The sequence below is a fragment of the Antrostomus carolinensis genome, unplaced genomic scaffold (genome assembly GCF_000700745.2).
Source record: "Antrostomus carolinensis isolate BGI_N321 unplaced genomic scaffold, ASM70074v2 scaffold13881, whole genome shotgun sequence".
Lineage (NCBI taxonomy): Eukaryota > Metazoa > Chordata > Aves > Caprimulgiformes > Caprimulgidae > Antrostomus > Antrostomus carolinensis.
Genome location: NW_010296376.1, coordinates 31,050 through 45,809, shown reverse-complemented (window position 1 = coordinate 45,809; position 14,760 = coordinate 31,050). Strand labels below are relative to the sequence as shown.

Below are 14,760 nucleotides of genomic sequence, written 5' to 3'. Positions count from 1 at the left end.
GTCCAGCAGTTAGCAGAAGGCTTCTTAATATTTCTAAGCAATGCTTTAGCAAATAGCGATTGTATTACAGGACACCCATACACAAACAGCAACACCCTATTTCTATTATCCCTCAAACAAAAATAGCTGGGGCTGGTAGAGTCAATTCTAATATGGCACAACGTTCACTCTGACACAGCACATACATTAAGGGCTTTTGCAAAACAATAATAGATGTCAAGTTTACTACACCAAAAAAGCTTAAATATTTCACTTACGTCAATGTTCTGCAACCTAAATCTGACTTTAGATAATAAACTTTTTCTGGTATTAAACTAAGAAATACAGTTCAGTTTAAAATTCTGGGTCAGATTAAAAATTATTTCAAATACAAACAAAAGATTTGGGGAGACTAAAAGACATTCTACTCTGCATTACTTTGGTCATCCTTGGTGCAAGTATCCACTGATATAGAGAGAGAATCTCTCTGTTAATAGCTTTCCAAGTTTGACCAAGATTCTTACAAGCTTTGGTTCTTGTTTCTTTGCTCTTGAGCAAAATTCCTTACAAGTGAAGCAACTTAGCATTTAATAATTAAAGCATATTAAAGCACTAATATGCTTTAATTATTAAATGCTACGTCATCTTTTTACATGACTAAAAAAATCCCCACTGCTTCACTTGTCATTCAAAGCAGAGTATCGATTAAATCTGGCTCATACATACTACTACTGCTACAAGAAAATGAACAGATACTGTTTAGCCTGCCTCTGAAAAAGCCTTGTTTCTATGTAACTAACATTATGGCATTTCAAGATTTAAAAAAAAAAAAGCCGTTTCTGAGACTATTGCCCTCAAAAAGTTTTCAGACTCAAACCAGAAAACACCTACCTTTTCCTAAGAGAAAACCAGCCCCAACCATCTGTCTTTTTGCTAGAGACAATTCAATAGCTATGACTACAGCAACTTTCCCCTTTCGCAATTAGAGTTTAATAAGCTTTGAAAGGAAAGCTGCTCTTTAACACTGTAAGTAATTTTGGGTGGTGAGGTTGTGTGTTTGCCATTAAACTAAATAGGGGTAGGCTCTGTGAACTCCGCTGGTCTTCCCTCTTTGGCTCACCAGGTGGCAGCAAGCTTCTCAACAGCTCAAGTCCCTGCTTTAGCGCAAGCCCCAAGGCCTGTACTCAGGCCCCCAGGCCAATATTCCCTCAATCCCGTTCTGTACTTGTGCTTCTCAGTTTCACTACGAAGCACTTGCACTCCTCAGAACAGCCAGAACCCCCAGCCTGCCTTTGAATACTCCTCCTCCCCTCTGGTGCCACACAGGTAAGAGCCCCACGGATGACGGTTTAATCCAGCAGTTGAGGGGAGAAGTGGCCAGTTCCCTGGGACCCACACTGTGTCCACTCAGCCCAGGGCAGGGCAGCACCGGCTGCTCCAACTTATACAGGGACCAACCGCACTTCTTGCAGCTTCTGCTACCCGTGTCCTTTGGCTGACAGAGCCATTTCCAAGCATTCTCTCCTCCCTGCCCAAAACCAGACTAAGGACACAGCCTTTCCACCCCCAACCCCACCCCTCGCCCTTAAAACACTGAAAGCAGAAAATGCAAACTACTTACAGTTTTCTGGGAGGAGGGAGGATATAATTTCTTCTCCCCAGCAATGCAAGAATGAGAGACAGCTCCAGACTCCACCTTTCAGAAACATGGTAGCAAAAAATGAGTACCTACATTCCAAACAAAGAAAACCCACAAACACCATCTTGTTACCTGACTACTTGCTTAAAGGGTGCCAGGAGACACAGAGCATGAGAAAAGAAATCAGGTCAATAACAACTGCCCAAGAAATTTACCTTTATTGCAGATCTGCCATCATATCTGTCAAAAACTACTACAGACAAGGGATACTGCTAGGGAATCCCCACAGAAGCAGAATGGATGCTGCAAGGGAATCCCCAAGGAAGCAAGCATCACTGCAGCTGGGCACTGGCTGACATCCAAGTATCAGAAGCAGTGCTCTCCAATTCCAGTAAGGTCTTTCCAGACAAAGACTGAATCTGTATTTTCTCCACATGCACAACTCCAGCTAGTCAATACTAATCACAACTAAGATATGAGTATCAAATAATGAAAAATAATGTCTTGTGAGGTTGAGAAATTTTCCACTTGCACTGACAAGGACGAAGGTACCATCATAATGTTCACCACACTTGTTCTGCTCTAACAGAACATCATACATAGACTATACAGCTCAGTAGTATGGGGGTGCTTGATTTTAAAAAACCTCAAAACAAACTTACCATTTTTTAACTTGATCTTCTGCACTCGAACTTTGAGAAGAGTTTCCAATTAGAATGCATCTGCAATAAAGTAAAATCAAACATTAAAACTCCATTGGCAATAGTGTATTTATTATTTTTAGTGTGCTTATTATCTTTTATCTTAATTCTTGTTCTTATTTGAAAAAGAATATACCAGAAAGACTAAATTGGGTATCTGCACTGAATACCAAAACAGTCAGCCCTCCCCCTCTGCCTGAAAAGCAGCCCCAATAGTGTCCTGAACATTCAGGTCAAAACAACATACAAAACAGCAGCGATACTTAACAGCCTTTCTAGAATCAACTAACCCTGCTCTGACAAGCTTGTACAAACCAACAATGGATGTCCAGTTTAGTGAACTGAGAATATCTATTTATGAGAGAGAACTCAAAAGCAAAAAAAAAGCAGCAGTGATAACAGTTAAACTAAATAGCATTTACACTAAACTAGCTCTGCAAGTTAAATCTGACCTTTTAGCCTATTTTTTTCAATAACTTAAATTTTGAAGAATATTTCTAAACAAATTTCAAGGTCAGATTAGACCTATGTATGCCAAATAAAACCAATACACAATGATAGGAGCCGCAGCCCATGCACAAAATTTATTGTGTGCTACCGTTTATAAAATACTTGAATAGTTCAGAACATGCATAAAATCTCCAACTTAGGGGTATGTACAGATTGTACTTTATGGCAAACAAACAAAAAAAAAAAAGGGGAGATGAACTCTAGTGACATAAGTTTCAAGTTGTGTTCCAGGGGATGAGAAGGACATGTAGCAAATGTCAAAATATTTAACAACGTACAGTGGCAATCAGTACAGTCCATTATTTGTGAACAAAGCAGCACAGGGCTTCAATGTTTATTTTAACCAAGCAGTCCTGTAGATACCAAAACACATGCAGTCTCAAGTTGACACTTTCACTAATGCCTTAGCAGTTGAACAGAGCAATTGCTTATGCGCTGCTTTACCTAAACAAAAAGTAGGTCCGATACAGTTTCAGTTTCCTTTACAGATTTAAAAATAATAAAAAGCTTGCAGCTACTCAGCCCAGTGATTATTAGCTATTTATGCAACCATAATACTCACAATAAACTAAAAGTACCTATAACATCTAGGTAACCTATAGATGTACATCATAGGTCTATATATTAAATATTTGCAAAATGAAAACATGCATACACAAAATACAATGCCAAGCTTTACAGACTTGATATGAATCAAAATTTACTTAAACAATGTACAAAGTTCAATTAAAAGTACCTTAAAATTAACACTTCCATATTTTTCTTACTTTTAAAATTAGTATATATAATATTTTTTTTTTTTAAATTCAAGGTGGGGAAGAGTTTTGAAAAAGCTGGGCAAAAAAAGTTTCTAAATTAAATATTTTTTTTAAATCTGTGTTCAAGTAATAAACATTCCTACATAGAAATCTTCTGATAAGCTGTAACTAAAAAATACAGTGAATACAGTATAGAATTAGCAACACCTAAGGAGTAAACCTGAGGTCAGCATTTTACAGAATGACCAACGGAGATTTTTTTGGCATTTTTTCTGTCTATATAAAATACAGTTTTTGCAGCCTCAGATATTTTAAGACCATTCTAATCTATCATTTTAAAGACATTTCATGAAACCGATGTCCATTAATAAATAGTTAGCTCTTAGGGCTGTATATGAAAGTCTGATTTTAAAAAACAAACAAACAAACTACCTCTACTGAAAGAAAAATCCCATTTGTAAACTTAAAAGTGTTGACAACGATAAACGTAAGATGCTAGTCTAGGTGCGCTTTAGTGATAACAGCCCGATTCTTTCCTCAGATCTCTTCTGAAGCTTCAGCAGCCAGTGATGGACTTTGTGTCAAAAGGTGAGGGACGCTCCCAGGAGGTCAGGTCACCACGTAAAGAGAGGGGCTGTTGTCTCAAAAGCACGATGGTCTGTCTTCAGCGGGATCAAGTCAGATGGTTTTCCACCTCATATTAAGTAGTCACTTCAAGCGATCCCCCTGGCTATTTCATCTGTTGTCACATCAAAAAGCAGTAATCTAGGAATTCTCAGGCAAGACATGAGTGAGTAAACCAGAAGCTGATGTGGTCACTGTGCATTGTTGTTGCCAGTTCCATTGTTTCCATTGGCATTTGTTGTGTTTATAGTATTAATACCATCTTGCTGAAGAGCATCTCTTCTTGGTGGCATTCTCTCATTGATCCTATCCAAACCTTTTGCTTCTTCAAAACTGCAGATTTTATGTTGCGGAGAGAATCCTCGTATTGCTTAACAAAATGCAAATTTGATATGTCAGTAACAGAAAAATAAGTTGAAAGCATATACTTTTTCTAATGTTTAAAACAGGTAAGAAATCAGCCGAAGAAACTTATGGCTCTACATCTGTATTAGTAAAAGCTTCTCTAACCTGCCTTCCTGAAATGCTCAGCGGCAATCCTGATTTCAGTTTGTAACAAAAGAACAAAGTATGGCAAATATTCAGCAAGTGGGAATCAAGGGGTTTAAGCCCACTTGATTGCTTCTGCATGCCCCTGGCGTGGCCAGCTGTCGACACCCACTGCGTTTGCTGCCCAGTGCGTCAGGCTTATCTTAACATCCCCCTTCTCTGCAGTGGAATGTCAGTAAGATCCAAGCAGCACAGCAAGTGCAGTGGAGGCAAAGCAGCGAAGGGTTACAACAGATTTACATCCTGCACACGCATCGATGGCCCGATCCGGCAGTTTTCATGCAGGCAAAACTGCGGGATGTGGTTCACGTTCTGTGCTAATCATGTGGGTGATGGAAATGGACACAACCACAATCACTGAGTTAGAGCTGTGGTTAAACAATGGTATCATTTAAATACAAATGTATTTAAAGTAAGTATAGAAAATAGATACTATTTTGCTACTGATTATTTTAATGAATGAGGTCTGTAGCTGAATTTAGACTTTAAAACGGTTGACCACATAGTAAGACTGAAGTCTTTGGGATGAAATTTTGGAGATTTAAGTACAGCTTTCCACTCACAACAATGGGACCTCTTGCACTTGTGTGTGAGAACAGAATGCGGCACTTGTTTAGATTTTTGGAGATCTGACTTCCTTCATTAAAAAAAAAACAAAGAATACAGTAATTAAATGGTGCTTTGCAACCAAGTCTGAACAACCCAGAAGGTAGTTCTCTCAACCGCTATGCTGTTTGTCACTCACTTCATTGAATACTGAGCAAGAGGAAATTAAAGTCTCTCTGAAAAGACAATCTGAAGTTGAATACTCTGAACACCAAGTAATTTGATGGCATTTTGCTCAATACCACTAACATAGGGCATATATACAATTTATTTAGCACAGAAGCACTGATAATCCATGGAATTTAATATGCCTCATACTGGCAGGATGGTATATATACTGGAAATAAATTTGGTCAACAAATTATGTTCAAAAATCTATAGAAAAAAACATTACACTTGCACTACCAGATGTGTTACGGAAAGTTTTAAGAAAATATGTTCAAAGCTATTCAAATAGATTTTATAAGAAAAGGCATGCATAAACAACCCTCCTTCCACGTATAACCCCCCCACGATCACACAAAACCTTCCAGTTGAATGCAGAAAAAAATCACTAAACACTACAATTTTTAAGGACTTCAAGACAACACCACGTATCACAACATGCTATTATACAAAAACCTACTGCATAGTCTGTAAAAACAAACAAAATAGACCAAAAAAACCCCAAGAGTTTCCCTAAAATATTAAAGGTTATCGTCATCCTAAAGCCAGAAATGAATGTTACATGTAAAAGGGATGAATCAATGCAGTTGATTCATCTCTGCTTGTGCAAGTTGAAAGTAAAACACACCCACACAGAGTACTTTTGAATTCCCTCCCAGACACCACAGATCTCTGCCGAGGGCAAAGACTCTGATCATACCTTTTTCAGCCTCAATTGCCTCTACAGTGGCTGTACAGAAGTGAGCAGATGCATGCAAAATGAATGAGAAAGATGAAGAGTGTAATATCGCATAGCAGAAAAGGCAATGATCAATTTAATATCGATATTTAAACGCCAGATTAGATTGCAATTATTTAAAATTATAATTAAGGTTTTGGGGGTTGATTTTAAGTTTAAGTGAAACTTCTAAACTTTAACTAATACAATTTATTATTTAAAAGTATATAAAAGCAACACTAATTATCTGATTTCATTAACTGTACATTTCTACGTTTTTTTGTTTGTTTTTGCTTGTTTTCTAAAGACAGCAACAGAAAATGTCAACTGATATTAAAGTTGTGATATGGTTTTAAAAAAATCCTAAAAGCCTATTTTAGACTACTATTTCTGAAAATTAAAATGCATTAATGAGCTTCATTAAATTATAAGGAAGGATGCTATTAAAAAAACAAACCACTAGCAGTGTTCTAATAATACAAAGTTATTTTTCCCTTTATGTTTATCTCCCTGAAGTTTAACTAGTACTTCAGTTTCTCATCATATTTTAAGCTAAAATGGGTATCTCTGAGAACTGAACCATGAAATTTAAAGTATAAAAGAAAAATCTAGCAAGTCATATTTACAAAGTCTCTCTGTTTACAAAGTAAATCGTTTAGCTGAATCAAAACCAAAGTCTAGAACAGGAAGAGGTCTGAATTTAACAGTCTTGGTGGGTGAATTAATGTGCATAGGGAAAAAAAATCTAGCTTACTTGTTGTTTTTCAACTAAATGACCATGACATCTGCTATAATTTCTTAAGTGTAAGATCTTTCACAATTTTAGCTCTAAAAGTCAAAGCTTTAACACAAGTTTATTAGGATACCAAAATCAAAATAACCTTCTACTAGGGCGGACTTGATAAAGAAACCACTTTGTAACTACACCCTAATTGGTAGCTAAGTTTCAATAACGCTAATGACTTTTTACCTCTTCTACTACGTGGCATGCTTCTAATAGCATACACTCAGAAATACTAACAACAAATAGCATATATAGTGGGAAACCTACTAGTGTAGTGCTCGATACATATTGATAACAACAAAAATCATAAAAGTAGTCAAGTGAATGTTGGGGGAAACTAGCTATATAAGAAAATACAGCGTTAGATCAGAATAGAATTCTTTAAAGCAAATTAAGTTTATTGCTTCTCATTTCCTACCCAACAAAAACCAGACACAACAGTTCAGTTGCCTATGCTATGCCTACACTATGTTGTTACCTATCAATTCCCTCACTATGCCTTCACCTCACTGTTGCATAAAATTGTAATTTCCACTGAGATAATCTTAAAAGATAAATAAAATTAGATGACTTGTATTAATTGCTGCTAAAATAATGTGGAATACTTAAGGGTAATGCAGCATTTTAACTTTTACATACTGCACGTTCCACAGTACCAAAAAAAACCCCCAACCAAACCTGCACATAAAACTACAGAGACCAGTACAATCCCAGAATTAAATAAAAAAGCCACTTGAATAGGTGGTTATTTATGTTTATGTTAAGGGAAAGAAACTTTCTCAAATTATAAAAATAAATTAGTTTAAGAATAATTTTAGAAAGTCACCAAATACATACTTTCATACTATAACTGATTTGCCATACAAATACAAAGCTATGTGAAAAAAAACCACCTCTTTCCACCATTTCCTGTTACCTGTGAAGTCTTTCTTTTCAATCTTTTCCTGAAAAGATCATGAATACTGATTTATCTCTGTAAATTCTGTAGCTTGGTCATAAATACAAATTTCAAAATTTACTCCTAGTTCATTCTATTTGTAGTACTATTATTCCAGAAAGATCTTGGAATATACATCACAGTTAACAAAAAGGGAATTTTCACCTTGACATAAAAGAACAAACTGACTGGAAAATACAAGCACTTATAAAAACCCCACACTGTAAAGACTCAATTTGGAAAATATTTTTTTTGGATTCTCTTTTGCAGGTACATCTAAATTAAAACTGTATTCTTTGTAAACCCTGATAAACCTCAAATAAAAAAATACTGTATCATACTAATATAACAGGTAATCCTGAAGTCTTGGCTCAGGAAATTCTCAACTTGAGAGCAAATTTTAAGCAACAGGGTTCAACGGCATTTCCTTCATCAATTGCAGCTCTCCCCTTGCTTTACTTAGTGGACAGATCTGATAGAAATCCTTGCCAGCATTCAACATAAAACCAAAACATTTTCTTACTGCTCCTCTGACTTATAGCAAGGGCAGCAATGAAAGATAAGAAGTATTTTCCTAGTTCAACTGTTTTGTGGGTTTTTTGGTTTTGTTTTTTTAAGAGATACTGACTCAATTCAGAAAATCATTTTGTTGGATTCAATTCATAGAATAAGTCACTAGGAAATGCTACTTTAATGAACAGTACTTAATATGGTACTTTAATATTTCAGCTACTGTAATGCAAGCAATATAAATAATAAAATCAATAAACCTACACTTAAAAAAAATTCAGAAACATACAAAGGCCACAATTTCCCAAAGTCTATTTTTATCCTAGTACGTTAAAGCTATCTAAAAATAACCTATGATTGGTTTTTCAAAAATCCATATATTTCTGGGGGGGGAAAAAAAAAAAAAAAATCATATATTGACTTCTTCCATAAGATGTAGTTTTGCATTTTTTTTTCCCAAATTATATTTTTTAACTGACTTGTCTTTGTTTAACTCTTTCGCTACAGTTAGAATTTGTATTTCATCCTCAGACTGCTCTGTTTTGCAGTAAGAATCTGCTCAAGCATTGCCCATAAAGCAGTTGCATTAGACTGACTAATGACTTGGTGCCCTACTCTGCGTTATGTCAATGCCAACAGCTTCTCTCCCCCGAGAACGGCCAGTATCTCATACAAGACAGCAGGTGTGGCTGAACAAATCCCTGAATCAGTAGAGGTGTTGGCCAAAATCTAGCACAGGATATGTTATTAACATTGAGAATTATAATGGGCATATATGCAAAAATTGCATATGCATTGCATTCATAGTGATTTACATATATATACATATACATATACATATATATATATATGTATGTATGTATGTATGTATGTATGTCTATATATATACACGCCCTGATAAAGAATTTCAGCTCAGCTCTCTGGAGAAATACACATTCCAACTTCTTACAGCTTTCAAACCTTCTTACAGATTTAATAGCAACAAGCACAACTAGACCTTTCCTCAATGTGCCATTGAAAAATGAGCACTTGTAAGACTGAACCCTAGAAAACCCATGACATATTGGTCAATTTTGTGAATTTTCAAGCAAACAAAATAATAGAATTAAAAAATACTACAATTAATATTATGTTCTTTTATTTTTTCAAATGTAGACTAGTTTAAATTATTGATAGTAAATTGCTGAACATAGTACAATATACTTCAAAATGTAATTAAATATTTGTAGTAAGAAATCCTACTATACTACCAGTGACCATATTTTTGCTGAGAATACGAATTTACTGGTATTATGATGGTTTAGAGAAGTGTCAATTACTGAATTTTTATTTTATTTTTTGGTTTACTTCTAGCTTTGCAACTGAGTATAATAATTTGAAAACTTCTACATTTTAAAGACTATTCTTATCAGTAAAAAGAAGTTACTGCAACTTAAGGAGAGCTAACAGTTGCCATGAGTTATTTTGAACAATCAACATCACTGAAACAAATGAGTTATATTAATGTAGTGCATCAAGGAATATTGCCATCAAAAGTTCTAGTCAAGAAAAAAAACACACCCACAAAAATCCAAAATGCATTTTGGATACTTTCCAAATGTCCCACATTTTCAGTAATGGTAGAAAGTTGTATGTTTTATGTTAAAAAAATTTTCTAGTCAGTTTGATCCTCTCTGATATTTGTAATGCAACATGGATAAAAATCTGTTAAATGAGTGAGAGGAATGCAGACTAATTTTTTTAAGCATAATAAAGTATCTTATTAAACAATGAAAAATAAGACTAGAATATATGCTTTTGGAATAGCTGGATGGAATAGGAAACATACACCATTTCTTGTTATAGACATTCACAAAACAATCACATACATACACTGGACATATAAACTTACTTGTAGACATTGTATGTCCACTGAAAAATGACTTAAAATGTGAAATTCATGTTTCAAAGCTATTAAAAAACAGCTTTGATAGTTTGCTAGAAAATTTAGTGAAAGGCTTTAAAAAAAATAATTAAAAATTTTAAAAATTCAAATTAACAGCCTAAATCGCAAAACGAGAAAAGCAGCTACTCTTGGAAAATAGATTGTGTAAAAAGTGGTATTTGTATATCACAATCTTTCCACAGTTACAAAATTCAGTGGTCCCATACAACAGTTTTATACTTTCTCTTAAAGCCTGAAGACAACCAATAAAAAGTCTTTGAATAATTTACGTTAAGAGAGCTGCTGAGATGAAGTCCAGTTTCAGACTGGTGTATTTTAGTTAATTCACCATTGTGAACTGAAACCTGGACTTCATTCTTTTAATACATTTGGTACAATCTCATAGCATACTCCTAAGCCTAGTTAACAATTTATGGGCCTTGTGAAAAATATGATCCGATGATTCAACAAACTAAAAAAAGAAGAAAAAACTTTTACAAAATATTCAATGAGCCAGATTACAGGTTTATTTTGTATAGAGTTCTTTTTATTTTCATGCAAAAAATATATGCACACTTAATAACACCCTTTTATTTTGATTTATTTACAACTTTTAAATTCAATCCCTTTATTCTCAACTGGTTTTATAACAATTACTGAATATTTTTCAAGTACATTATTGTTCAAAATGCACAATGTGCAGCAGCAAATGCAGCAAACCTCAAAAACAAGGTGCTACAACATTGCTTCTACATCAAGAGACAGACAAGTGTCTGGGATAGTGGTTTAATTTTAACACTTATACAGACATACATCTATACCTAGAGAAAGACAGACAGATCTAAGAAAGCAGCTACATCTGCAGAGGAAGGAAACAGCATGTTACAAGGACAATTCAGGGAGGTCAATTATACACAGAACATTTGACAAACAACATAGAGAACAAACTTCGGCATTAATTACCAGGGTACAAAACGTAGCACATTTCAATCTATCAATGGAGTGTAATATGGAACTCTGCAGCCTGTAGCTGTTTGTTAATATTAATATCAACAAGTATTTGACATTGTCAATGAAAATACTAACACATCTATAATAAAACCATTTTAATGGAAATCAGACAAGTAATGATGCAAAATTACATTGCCATTTTTGTCTCTGTAACAACCAAATGCCTCAATACCAGATCTATAAGGTTACCTCACTTCAGGCATCTGCGCCACCCGAAAAATAGTAAACTAAGGAAGCTCAAAGTCTGAAAAATGTGGCCTGACACCATTGAACTCATTTGCTTTTAGTTTTATACCCTGGTTAAGTATCCATTTCACATTGCCTGATTAACACATAACACTATGCTTGTATCAGCCGCTAAGACAAGAACTGAAAAGCATAAGAAATTCCCTGCATGCATTATGTGTAGTGTTAGCAAAAGAGTGAGATGTGCCCCAGTCCATCTGAGGCACAGCAAGTTGCATAACATCATTACCACTTTGCAGGGTCTGTCGTCCTCCAGCCAACACTCCACTAGGTAACATTCCAGTGGGAGTCAAACCCTTGAGTGTCAGCACACTTTCACTCTCCTCCCTGGTGCGAGAGAAAAACAGTAACAAAACCTTAAATATCTGCTCATGAAAACTTGTATTAAAGTAAAATAAAGGGATGGGGAGAGGGAGAGCCTAGATTTGCATGGCAAGACTAAATGTAAATTCAGACTAAAACAACTAGAAAATATTTCTATTCCATACCAGTCTTTCCTCTGCCTAGGAGTTATAAACCCAGATTACTTCTGAAAGAAATTCTAAGCAATTATTCACATGCAGGCTCATTAACTTTGAAATTAGCACTGAATGCCTCATGAGGTACTGAACATCTCTCATTGCCATAAGACAATCCACAATTCTGTTCAAAGTGTCTATGCTTCAGGAAATATCAGCTCTAAAAAATTATCCCTATTTGAACAATTATGGTCCGTGGAAAACTGTACATTTTGGATAAACGTGATAATGAAATCTCTAGATCTAGACAGGTACAAGAAAATGGTATTTTTTAAAAGCTGAAAATAAACAAACAAAATCCTGAAACAAAAAAACCCTAGTCCTCAACTTTCTGTTATGATAGAAATTTTCAGAGCCAGTCCTGACCATTACACTCTTGATTCCAATCTCTCTATTTTGGCATTGTCTTTCCAACACGTAGTTAACAGCTGGACAAATAACTTGTAAAATAAAGATCACGTTCTCTAATTTATTGAAACATGTATAGAAAATAACTTTAAAATATTCTTTAACCAAACACATCACCATCAACAGGGTGCATCAATATGCCAAACAAGATTCTGATGCATAAAGATATCCCTGAAAAATGTTTGGCATCCATTATCCTGGAACAGAAATGTTTTACTAATACACACAGTAAGAGGGGTTTTAGGAATGCAGAAGTCAGGCAAGTACCTGAGAACAGAGAAGACTCTTGCCATCTTGCCAATTGCACGAATTTTGTTTCTGATTATTTCTTTCCGTGCAGCAGCTGTACCTACTTTCAACGGAAAAAGAGAGAGTCTCAAGCTCATGAGTATTTACATGGTCACCATTTTAAAGCACATAAAATTCAACACAACTGTTTAAGTTCAGTACTCTTCACAGGAGACCAGTACCCAAACACTTAGGGGCACAAGTAATAAAATTATGGCTTCAAAATCATGGCCATCAAAACCACTACCACCTCTGTATCCACAAAACGCACACAAAAAAGTTTAAGATGTTCACAGTGATTGCCTAAAGCTGGCAAGCATCCAAATTACTGCCACTACAGTGTAGTAACTATCATAACTCATTTGTCTAAATTTTACACTTTCAATTCTTCACTGACATCTATGTATATTAAGATGTAGGCATGCAGCCCAATACAGAAGCTGAAGAGATATTAAAGCCACAAAAAGTAAAGATTTGTTGCTAATTCTTACACAGCTGTTTGAGAGAAAACAGTAGTTTGTTTGCTTGTTTTTATGTCAACTCCCCAAAACACACCCCACAAAAAACCCGTCAAAATAAAATGCCAAAGAATTGCAGTGTTACTTCCCTTACTACCTGTGTCTGAGTTCCGTATCATCTTAGGTTTGCATCATTTGCAGAAATTACAAATACCAAAGATCTGGAGTAAATGCCACATATTCCACAGAGCAGAGATACCATTTGTAACAGATAAAAGTGAAGACAAAACTCTGAAAGGAGGCTTGTGATTGGGAAGCAGAGCCACCTTTGCCTGCCTTGACATTGTAAGAACGGAAGCTCCTTTCTCCCGCACTAGGTATTGCTGGTTTGTTTCGATGTATAAAAGTCATCCTTCCTCTCATCCCCCTTTCTGTTTGCCGACTCCTCAATTCCACTAGAACAGTACAGGTACATGAGGAGATATGAAAACCAAAATCCTTCCTTCTCCCCGGCCACTGGGGAAGGAGAGTATTAATCACTGAGTTAAGAGGAACTTAGTCATACTCTGAATTCAACCACAGGGGATCAAAGTGAACAAACTCAGACAGCTCTGTTAGGTATTCCAGATCTCCTGTGTATCATTGTTCCTCAATCCTGGGAGAAAGGTACTCATTAAAAAGTTGTCAAACTAATTTGCAAGAACGTAGGAGAGAAGTTCACAGAAGTGGGTAGAGGAAAGCTGCACATCCACAAATTTGTCTACTTGCATTCAAAAAAGGCAGCTGTGGAAGAAGCCTTTTTTCATCCCTGTTCACTAATATGTAGCTTCCACATGAGAGTACCTACACTCTAGCACAACCAAGTCATACTTTCCAGAGGAAACCTGCAAGAACACAAGGCCTTCTGTTGTGTAAGAGTAGGCAGACTTCCCACCTTGAACACCAAACTGAGTAAAATACAAAATATAAGGCATATACAGGCAAACAACAACAAATCACACATGAAGGGAAATTTATAGCAGCGACAAAGAAAAAAGGAAGCAATAGACAACTTTTGTATGAACACAATGAAAGAACCTCGAGGTATGACAAATAACTGCCAATCCAGTTAAATGAAATGAAATAGCCAGAAACTACTGAGTAAAGCTTTTTTAGACAAAGGAACAACTTTAATGAATTGCAGACACCAAATTAAAAAAAAACAAACAAACAAAACAACAACCAAGAAACCAAAAAAACCAGAAGGCTCAGGAAAAACTTTGAATAGGATAGGCTGAAACACTCAATCTTTACTGAAAATAATTTATTTTAGATTTTAACTTTTAATTCTTAAAGTTCTAGAATTTTTAAATTTCTCTCTTTGAACGCTATGAAGTAACAGCTTGAGGATCTAGAATGAGAAGGGGACTTCTCTCAGAGTTTGTCAA

The 14,760-nt window shown here is 35.5% G+C and overlaps 1 protein-coding gene across 6 annotated transcripts in view; it reads right to left on the bottom strand.

Moving 5' to 3' along the window:
- Positions 1 to 2,877: 2,877 nt before the first annotated feature.
- Positions 2,878 to 14,760, bottom strand: part of PPP3CB (protein phosphatase 3 catalytic subunit beta) — a 30,912-nt gene continuing 19,029 nt past the window's right edge. For 2 of the 6 annotated variants that reach the window (XM_010178268.1, XM_010178273.2), the window contains 3 exons: positions 12,855 to 12,939; positions 11,891 to 11,988; positions 2,878 to 4,581 (listed from right to left, as the gene is read on the bottom strand). In XM_010178268.1, coding sequence (XP_010176570.1) covers positions 4,403 to 4,581; positions 11,891 to 11,988; positions 12,855 to 12,939 — 362 coding nt within the window. In that variant the 3' untranslated portion in view covers positions 2,878 to 4,402. Of the gene's footprint in view, positions 4,582 to 6,231; positions 6,262 to 11,890; positions 11,989 to 12,854; positions 12,940 to 13,623; positions 13,636 to 14,760 lie in introns of all 6 variants that reach the window. The other 4 variants (XM_010178271.2, XM_010178272.1, XM_010178267.2 and 1 more) reach the window with 4 other exon arrangements.